The 11,278-nt window shown below is 24.2% G+C and overlaps 1 protein-coding gene across 1 annotated transcript; it reads right to left on the bottom strand.

The window, feature by feature from the left end:
* Positions 1-416: 416 nt before the first annotated feature.
* Positions 417-3,194, bottom strand: LOC132926633 (probable ubiquitin-conjugating enzyme E2 W-A). Its single transcript, XM_060991007.1, has 7 exons — positions 3,053-3,194; positions 2,662-2,852; positions 2,468-2,559; positions 2,103-2,205; positions 1,890-2,045; positions 668-743; positions 417-559 (listed from the first exon to the last, which is right to left on the bottom strand). Exons 2-7 carry the CDS (start codon positions 2,683-2,685, stop codon positions 546-548), a joined length of 465 nt encoding a protein of 154 aa, XP_060846990.1. The 5' UTR covers positions 2,686-2,852; positions 3,053-3,194; the 3' UTR covers positions 417-545.
* Positions 3,195-11,278: the final 8,084 nt, after the last annotated feature.

Here is an 11,278-nt window from a genome sequence, read left to right as displayed (position 1 = left end):
ACTATGAATTATAAAAAGGTCTATAAAAAAATAATGAAATAAACAATAAAATATCTTTAAAAAATGCCTAGTTAATATAGCAAAGTTAGCAAATCAAGGAAACCATGTAAATAATTTACATTATTTTGTTCAATACACCTACCAACGAATTAAGTTGATAATTTTATACTTTATTTATCTATGGTTAACAATTCAATATTTTATTGTATGTTATGTTTATAGATATATGATTCTTTACAGATATTTTTCCTTAATAATATAATGTTTACGATATATTTTAATAGCAATATTTGTTTAGATTTATTTTTAAAATAAATTACTCAACTAAAGAAATAATATATTACATATTTATTAGTATAATAATTTTAAGATGTAATGGTATTTATTTATAAATTATAATTAAAAAAATTGTTTATTAAAAAAGTATTTGGATACAATGAATAATTATGATAAAATTAGTGAATTTAATTGTAATAAAAATGTCATCATTATTTGGAGAAATGAGAATATAAAGTGAAAAGATAAATTAATGGATGTAAGATACTTCAAATGTCTTCATCTAAAAAAATAAAAAAATAAATCATTATTAAATACAAAATCTTTATTTTCACTATATACTATGATAATACATCACCAAAATGGTAATTTCATTATTGGATTTACGTACCATGAAAAAACCATTTTACTTCTTTTGGATTGTCGATGCTCAATTGTAAGTAACTACGATCACTATCAGGTCTTTTCTATAAATTATAAAACATTTATTTGTATTATATCAAATATTTGTATTAACATATATGCATATGCCATGAAGTATTATAATGCAATAATATGACAGTAGGTATATAAAGTACAAATTACTATTTTAAATTTAAATAGTGATTACTGATTAGGTATATCACTATGGTTTGTTCATGAAATTTAGAATTATGTTGTTAATAATTTGAGTAAGAACTAAAAAATATGATTAATGAATGTTAGAGATGCCCAGAGATACTTTCATTATGTGTCCATTAAATATTTATAAAACTTTATTATTTATAATTATTCATATTATTATTTATTTATTATAAATTTATAATTACACTAATAAAAATAAGTGGCTCAATTAAAAATATGCATTAAAGAATCTATACTTTTGTATCATACAAAAATTTAAAACATAATGAATTATTGAATAAAAAATAGAAATATCCCACATTGATTTATTTAAAAATGTTGGGTATGCAAAAAATGACAGAAAATAGCAAGTAATAACAAATAATGATTACTTGCTACTGTATGCCTGTTAAACATTGATTGTATGTGTTTACAATTATAGAATTTTATTTTCAAAATATCATATTATTATTTACAATATATCTATAAATATTTGATGATGTATATTAATTTTAAACTTATCAACATTTCTTTACTAAAATAAAAAATAAAAATAAAATATTTATTAAAAACCAATACGAATAATTATCATTATTAATATGTTTTTTTGGTGAATAGTAATACATAAAAAATAATTAGAAATTTTTAACAAAAAGAGGAACATTGATTTTTCTACATAACTTTTTTAAAATTATTTTTAAATATACAACTAAACAACTAAGTATAATATATCCAAACTCCCAAAAAATTTGCTTTTAAAGTAATATGTTTAATCAACTTTTTGTTTTCATTCCAAATTTAAAAGTGTATCAACAGTTCTTAACTTTTTATAGATGCATATATACACTTAAAATAGTCAAAATATATAAATATAAACAATAATCTAATAATGACCGATGCACCGATGCATCAATTTATTTATTTATTTAAATATTGTGCCACTATTTTAATTTAGTAAAAAATAGATATGATAATATTGTAGTAATATTTTTGTAACTTTTATTAATCACCTTTTCTTTGCAGCTGCTTAGCATAGATAAAATTGAAACACAAATAGAATGAATAGATAATGCTGGTGACCAGTCATCAGCAAGAATAGATAAACAAATATGCCCATTACTGTATATATGTGGATGAACTGGGATGTTTTGACCCACAAATGTTACCTTTAAAAATAATATTTTCAATAAGTTAATTATCAAAATGAAATATTAATTATTTACTTCAGGCGGTTCAAAAGGATAGTTGGATCCAAATTTGAATTGTAATTGGAACTGTTCTTCAGCATATAAAGTATCTTCAAGACCTTGCATAAGTATAGTCCAACTAAAAAATAAGATATAACGTAAAATAATAAGTTAAATATTTATGATACACTATTACGTAAAATTGAAAATTTATAAACATTTAGTTTGCTTAACTCATTCATTTTGAAATTAATATACCTACTCAAACTATGTTTTAGTACACAAAGAGTATAAATATTTAAATGATGGTTAGATTATTAGAAAATATATATTAATTTGTGATTAAATTATAAATAAATATTGTTTAAACCACCATACAAGCAGTTATTATTTTTACTTACATATTGATATTTTCTTCAGCTTTGGTAACATCTAAAACCATTCCGAAAGGAGGATCTTTAATGAATGATGCCATTTCTTTTTGAAGTTTTCTCTTTGTAAAACAAGAAATAATAAGAATTTATAATACAATAACGATGTGTTACATTATAAAGTATAAACAAAAAAGTATAAGTATTTTGTTGTGGATACATACTTTATATGGTGCTATACCAGCCATCTCACAGCGATCACTGACGATAAAATAGTTTATTTATTTATTTTTAATTATTCGTAATCCACAGTGAGATAAATAATCACTACTTTTAATAATTAAGTAAAGTCGATGAAATTGTGTTTTGATGTTAACCTTATCAACTCGTTGAATGCAAGCGTAAGCCGTCACCACTGAAATATAAAAATACTAGGTAGTCAACTCTATATTATACCTTGCCGTGTAAAAAAATATAAAGCCAACAAGATGGCCGAAATTCTCTTATCTAAGAAGTGTACAATTACAAAATATGATAAAAAAAAAAATTAATCATTCTTATAATTCAATATTAGTGTTGGTTAAATGTACAAATAGCAGCTAAAAGTATATTTACCTTGTAAAAATATGAATATTTATTTCAAGAAATCATGGAGTAGGCCATTTTATGGGCTATATACCTAGTAATTGTATATATCTGTAGTCCTGTAAACTATGGCAGCTGTAAACCGCGATGAACAGGTACTTTTCCCTTTCCCGACACTATCGAAGAAAACAAACCCGTACCCGAACCCAATCAATTGTACCAATAAAGATACCAAAATTCCCAACAACTACCAAAGGTGATGCCAACTTAAGAATTTAATTTATATATATTTTTTTAAATATTTGTTTTCAAATTAAAATTGTGTTGTATATATAATTATTGTACATTGTACTATTGTAGTATTCAAAAATTTTATACTAACAAAAATTCTCATTTAAAAATTTAACATTTGGAAAAATAAAATGCTGTTTAGTGTTCACAGTGCGGAATACCATCGAGATCAATTCGGATTCAGTGGAAATAGCTGTCCGGTGTTCGAAAAAATATAAATGACTATTGAAAATTTTGAAAAAAAAACTAATTATATTTTGTATTAACTAAACTTGTTATTACAGCCTATTACACAAAAGATGTGACTTAAAAAAAATCCAAGTAATCCAATTCATAATTTTGCACCAATCACCCACATCACAGATGACTAGTTTTGGTTGACAGTACTCGGCAACACGCACTGCGCAACAAGGGCCGGCAGATTCAAATATAATGTATCCTCATCATTTAGTGTGACATCTCCGCCTTCAGCAAGTTGACAAAGAATTATAATTTTCTTGGTTAACGGTGTTGGATGTTCTTCCATCATTTTTAAACTTTAATTTTAGTGGAAACCTACATTGGCTACATTATTAATAAATATAATTTCTACATTTTCATTATTTTAATATTCAACTGAATCCATAAATGATAAGTGTGACAGTGTTTTATTTATTTTTTCAGCAGTAGTCGACCCGGTCGACAGTTTTTTATTTTTCATATGTGTATCTCTGATATTCCTCCATCTTTTTATAAGTTTTTTTTTACATTACTGCAGTTTCATCTATAAAAAAAAATAACTTTATTTAAACTTCTATAATTAAAAAAGTATAAAAATTATATTTGCATTTTATTACATTTATAGTTAAAATTAAAATTAAAGTTAAATAATTACATTAAATAATAAACATTTAGTGATTTAATTAATACATATTATCGGTGATAACGGTAATAGTCATATTTTCTTGTCTACATAAATGTATTTATTGTGTCGTTCTTTTTGTTATTTTTTGTACATTATTCGCTTATTTGACATTATTAACTGTCGTTATTGTAGTGTGAGTCTATTCCATCCAGATGAACTTAGTTTATATTGAATATCTTATTAAACTGCTATTCGTGAGTAGATACTCTGTTTTGTTGGCGCTATCACTCAGTATTATTTCTCAATATCAACAATTACAACTAGTCTTTAACTTTAACTGTTTTCTTTCTGGAGACTTTGACGTTAGACTATAATATTAATGACATTGTTTAATGTTATTATTATTCAATAATCATGGATGTAATGGAAAATAAAATTGATGATCTCATAAAGTCAATGAATAATAATAATTATGATAGTACTCGTAAATGACGTAAATTAACTACTCCCATTGAAAAAATATATACGCTTACGCGTAAGTATAGTGAATATTTTTATTTATTATGTACACCATCTAAGATGATTAAGTGGCCTTCGTATAATTCTCGGTGTATAATCTAGCATAGCTTTTTACACAGATGAGCATTATATTTTTAATGTCTAGTCAAAATATTTACATCAACTTTTTCATAGTCATGATTTATTTAAATTATTAAAAAAAATTTCACTAGGTATATATTAATTTAATTTAAAAAAGATTTGTGTATGTCATATGTCAATATTTGAATATTATTATTTAAAAACTAATTAAAAATTGAAATAAAATGTATAGCCATTAATTGTGTATAATTTTTGTTATTTCACTGCATATTACACTTTGCCCACTATACCTCCCATTCTATTTTCGAAAACTTAATTTTAAACATAAACAAATTTTACATAATTTTAAAATATAATAATTTGAAACGGCACATGCTATACCTAATAAAATGCTGACGTTTGTTATAAGTATGAATACGCTGGTTTTAAGCTGCAATGTGTACAAAGTTGTTTGTTTATTTCTATAAAAGTATATTCTAAGTATAATGTACATTGTACAATTGGGGAGGGAATTATGTCGACGGGTAGTGGTAGTCCGGTCCGATCTTATTTTTTTCAATATATAAAAGGATTATGTCACAAATAATTAAAAAAACTGATGGACGCAACAGGAAGCTTAAGTTAGGTCCGCTCAAATATGTGGCATCTAATTACAACCTCCTTTCGGGTAAAGCGTGACCTAATCAGGTGCGCTCGGGGAACCTGATTTGTTCACCGTTGTCCTGAAAAGAACAGTTAATAATTATTCCAGGACTTGGTCGCGTCCTTATTTGATTGAAAAGGTGTCCGTCCTAATGAAATTGTCATCGTAGCTACTATTTACTCTAATCAACCTGTACTACATTTATATACGATAATCGATATAAATTATAGAGTTATATAAGTAGTAGGTACCTACCGTGTGATTTACTTCAGAAATCACATACCTATTCGTAAATGTATTAAACTATTAACCTACAAGTTGTAGTAATTGTACAACCTGTAGTAGGTATTTTATTTTGATTATAGAAAATTAATTTTAATAATATTAATTATTACTTCAACCCTATACTACATTCATATCGGGGGGACCTATGCATAATATTATCATAATATATTATGTTACGATTTGTTGAACATAATGTATGACCAACCCCGTTGTACAGTAGTTTTATGCACGCTCTAATTTGATCTGGTCGTACACACATTTTAATGGTAATTTTTAAGATTGCATCAGACCAAGTTTTGTCTATACTTCTATATGTGCTGTAAAAATGACGTGTACGAGACAGACGAATAATACTAAAGTTCCTTAAGTCTGGTCCTGTTGAACACATAGTTGTTTTGTAGCGTGTGTATCGGAGAGAGAAAACAAATGGTATGTGACACTCACCCTTTATAAATCATATAAATTAAGAAATAATTTTTGTATTGAATGTATTTATCATTAGGGACAGATGTCCTAACATTCCATTTAGTACAGGTATTAAATAAAAATTCTTCTATCCATTTTGACATGATTAATAAATTATTTACACATGATCTTATTGTTGTGGTATCATCATTAATTACTGTTACAATATTTTTATATGGTGGAGAAAGAGATTATTGGAAGTTAATTTAAGAATCATCTTTTAGTGTTAAAATTATATAATACAAATAATAATAATAATAATAATGAACTTGCCCAAAAAACTCAAAACACTTTAATAATCCATTTATCATCCACTTTAAATCAAGTTCAATTCTGTAATATAAAATCATCATATTATACTATAATAAAATACAACAGAGCCTTAACGGCCTTTTATACAAACTTTTTACACAAAAACAAAATAAAATGCATTAAAATAAAAATAAAAGCATATTGCTTATGGCAAGGGTATAAGTTTGAATTTTAAAATATAAAACATCAAAATTATTGTTAGATATATTCATTTTTTATAGTAATTTAATTAGATAGGTATACTAAAATTACTAACTTAGAATTAATTTAAATGTTATATATTAGGTATTAATTACCTAAAATATTATAATATTTTTGAATATGTATACCTATTGTACCTACTATTTACTAAAGTAAATCTAATGATACTATACGACACGGTGAAACACGATTGCTTACGGTTTTTATATCTCACTTTAAAGCACTGTTGCAATTTGATTTGAACTAATAGAACGTATTTAAAATTTTAACATATTTAAAAATTAATCCGAAAGTTTTCATAAAGTTGTCATTTTATAACGCTCAATTGCATAGCTCCCATCCTTCTGGAAACATGTAAGTACGAAAATGCAATCAGTATTTAAAAGTCGGATTAAAAAAATGGAAAATGCTGATTAAATTCGTATAAAATAAATCGTGAAAGAATATAATAAGCACAAAATTCATAAAAATATATAATAACATTTGTCAAGAATTAGTTATTTAAGTGGTACCAAAGTACCTATTCAATTTTAAATTGAATACACTTTTACAATTCATTATTTTAACCTTTAATATTGTATTTAAATATTTTGACTTAGGTCATTTTTTCAAAATTTAATTTTTACTGATCACAAAATAAATAAAAACTTAAATGTGGCAACGTTGCACAGCAAATCATATGCAATTGTTCGACTTTTAGGATAAAGATTAAAGTTAATTGTTTAACATACGCATCAATCGTTTTCCCAAAAAAGTGCATCGTACGCAATCGTGTGGTACCCATATGACAGACTAAGCAATAATATTTTGTTTTTAAAAACCTGATTTTAATTATGTTGTAGCCTTGTAGGTAGACCAGCTTTAAGTAGTATAAAAACAGATTTAATGCTGATCGTGGTACCTACATCTAAAAAAAATTACAGCAAACTACTTCAAAACATAAAACGTTGTTCAACTAATGGAACAATTCACAAAATATGTACCTACATCTAAGTATATTAAATAATTATTAATTAATATAATAGGTATTGTTTACTCTTGAAATGAGATATTCTTAAAATTTCCATTACTCTCTTTTTAGTTGGTAGTTAATTTACTCATTAATTATGTATAATAATAATAATAACAATATAAATCAAAACCATTCAAGTCATTAGGACCATTAGGTCCTACTTGGTAATTTTACATAGTATTACGTTTCATACAAATCTTGAAATACTTGATACAAATCAAGTCCACATTTTTGAAATGTTTATAAATATATTGATACTTATTGCTTATATATAATTTATGCTATTATGCACTTTAACTTTACTTTGCAGGGAAATGTTTATTTTTAAATTTGTATGCTAAATGCTTATTTTGCATATTTTGACAAATTTTTCAAATTTCAAATTAAAAATTATAGATAATTAAGTATATTGTATACATATTTTACCCAAATCCATAACATTTTTGGAAAAGAAAGGAATACAATTATCCGATTCATTAAAAACGGTTGAAGATGTGAAAAATAAAATTGTTAACTTAAAATGTACAAAAGGCAAAGCAGTCGTATAGAATTTAAATTACAAAAAAAATCCTGGTTATAAAGCTTTATGAAAAATTTCAAAAATTTTAAGCGACAAGTTAAATTTTTTTTTATTTTCAGATATGGAAAGTTCGGGTTTATTTTATGTATATGCCCCAATGTTGTCTGTAGATGTCGAAAGAAGTTTTTCCGTGTATAAAAATGAACTATCAAGTAATAGTTGCAGATTCGAGTTTGAAAACATCAGGAAATATCTTATTGTGCAATATAATTTTCAAAGTATTATTAGAACACAAGGATATTAGAAAGGTAATATTCTAATATATAATATACATTCTAATAAAATAAGTATTTAATTTTACCACATACTTGTTATATCTATTTTTTGGAGGGGCCATATCTTAGTGCATATACGGTTATTTTAAAATGCATATTTGGTCATTTTTTGGTGCATATTTGGGTAGTTTTTAGAGCTACAAGTCTCTAAGCCTATACATGACCTTTTATATATTGTAAATAATGTTATATAATTTTGTTCTTCAGATAACTTCAGTTGCTTTCCCTATTTGAATAAGTTAAAAAAATTACTAAAAAGGATGATAAATCATTACAGCAAATTGAGCGCAGACTTGAGTTAGAAAATTGTAAAATTATCTCAAATAATAGTCATATTAAAAATCACATATAAAAAAAAAAATAGATCATATTTGTGAACCTTTTATAAAAGGATACACAGTTCAACAATGTTTAATATTTTATAATTACCTATATTTTATTTTAATAATTTAATGGAATGAAAAATATAAAATATAAAATAAAATATTATTTACAAAGATATAGAAAAATTAAATTATACACAATAGATACTGTATTCAGGAATTACAAATATTTAAATTAATTTCTTTTGTTATATTTTCAGAAAATACATAGCAATTGAATTCAAAGAAATTGTAATCATTCATTCCATATAATTGGATTTCTTTGAAGCAAATGGTCTTATTTCCTAGACAAAGAAATACAAATAAAATAGTTTTAACACTAAACTATACAATCCAGTATGAAAAACATATACATATAATTATTAAAATATATGCTACATAGTACATTAGAGAAATTCATACAGAATAAAAAATGTTTTATGATGTTATTATAGATGGTATACTCAAGAACTATAAAAATCCCTGCATCTCGGGGATAAACAAAGCAGTAAGGTAAGGTTAGGTTAATCAAGGCGGCACAAGTATAATATTGTCACTATAGTCAAATTGATAATTTTCAAAGCTCTTTTGAAATAGTTTTTTTTATCGTTACCAGAACCTTTTACTTAAAATAATAAAATTAGTATCCTAATTGAAGCAAATAAATAATAATTATTACATAAGTTCATTTAAATTGTATAAAAGTATTCTGCCTTAAAATACTTATTGTAATAATTATATATTAATATTTGAATACATTAAAATATTTTTTGTTTTGTTTTATTATCAGTTAATACATATATTTATTGGTATTGTATTTTACAGCATATACCCAAATTATATATATATTAAATACATTTATTTTAAATTATGTATAAGTAACTTTAATAGGTACAATCATCCTATTTCTATTAATGTAGGTAGATGATATTGCGTGATTCCATTATTTGTTTATCTATTCATAGTTGTTATAAATATAAAAGTTGTTAGTTAGATAGTCAACTAGATAGTTGTTTTAACTATTGATAGTTAAAACATTTGACGACCAAAATTTCTTTTGGTGTTCAAATAATATAATTATTATATCAATTTATATAATATTTATATATAAATTTATGAATTGTATTAAAGATTATGTACCTTAAAATACTTTTGTTCTATTAATATTTTGCTTACATAAAATATTTTATTAATCCCTGGTACTTATATTTGTTATTGTATTTTTGCGGTTTTTAGCTCATATTAAGTATATTTTTTGCAACTATGTATAGTTATAGCTATATTTACCATTTATATTTTATTCTCTTTTGCTGTACTATAAACAGGCCCATATCATAACCCTGTGGCCTATACTCATTAAGTTACTCAAAATGTAATTACTATTATTTTATCTTTTTCTTTTAAAATTTAATATGTAATTAATTTTCGAATAACTATGTAATACTGATAAATAAGGGGAGTCTTGTTAGCAACTCAAGGTTAAACGAGTGTCTGGAGTATTATGATCTAAAGATGTATAGATAGGTAATTAATAAAAGTTAAGAACAAAGTACTTACAAAGTAAGAATATGTGGATTAGGTAAAAATTAAAGCGGATAATTTAAATAGATATAGTAAAATTCACAAAAAACTAAAAAGAGAATTAAATCTTATTAGAAACAAAAAGGTATTGATGGAAAATGATTGGACACACAATAAGACATCTGGAAGAAGTATATTATTTTAGATGGTATGCTCTGGGCCCTGGGGGAAAAAACAGCAGGTTGACTTCATAAGTCTTTCACATAGCATAATATTTGAAAGACGCATATACAACCTTGTTTAAGCCTTTAAATAATTGGCAAATAATTAGTTAAGGTAGAAAAATATAAATGTATTATTTGTTGAATACAAAAAAGAAAAAGTAAAGGAAGGTGCAAAATAAATCACACAATAATCTACTAGTACTTAATGTAATTATAACTTCTAAAAGAAATATGTATAATTTTTTTTAAAGAAAATTTATTTTAATGTTAAATACAAAAAAGAAGGTTCATTAAAATCACACAGTAAAAATTGTAAGGCTAGCCCTTTACTTAAACTACTTATGAATTTTTTCTTAAATTGGTAATTAAAAATGTATTAATCATCAAACAGTGAAACAATTGAGAGACAACATAATACTGATTAATAAAATAATTAAATACTAATTCCAAATTCCATAAACCATCACTAAATATTTAATGAATTAATACTGAGTTAAGGGTAATTAATATAAGTTACAATATAAAGTCCATTATATTTTACTAAACCATTAAATTAATAAAAAACTTATATGCTACTTGATTATAAGTTAATCTGTTCAATAGTGATACATATACTGTAATAAACACAATTTAGTATAGTA

Source organism: Rhopalosiphum padi, chromosome 3, assembly GCF_020882245.1.
Source record: "Rhopalosiphum padi isolate XX-2018 chromosome 3, ASM2088224v1, whole genome shotgun sequence".
Lineage (NCBI taxonomy): Eukaryota > Metazoa > Arthropoda > Insecta > Hemiptera > Aphididae > Rhopalosiphum > Rhopalosiphum padi.
The sequence above is the reverse complement of the archived record's forward strand: the minus strand, read 5'-3'. Positions and strand labels throughout refer to the sequence as shown.

Bases quoted from the DNA above. Each gene is read 5' to 3' on its own strand.
- LOC132926633 (XM_060991007.1), bottom strand. From the start codon at position 2,685: ATGGCTGGTATAGCACCATATAAA. The intron at 2,560-2,661 runs GTATGTATCCAC...TGTTTTACAAAG, and splicing joins CTGGTATAGCACCATATAAA to AGAAAACTTCAAAAAGAAAT. The intron at 2,206-2,467 runs GTAAGTAAAAAT...CTTATTTTTTAG, and splicing joins GCTGAAGAAAATATCAATAT to TTGGACTATACTTATGCAAG.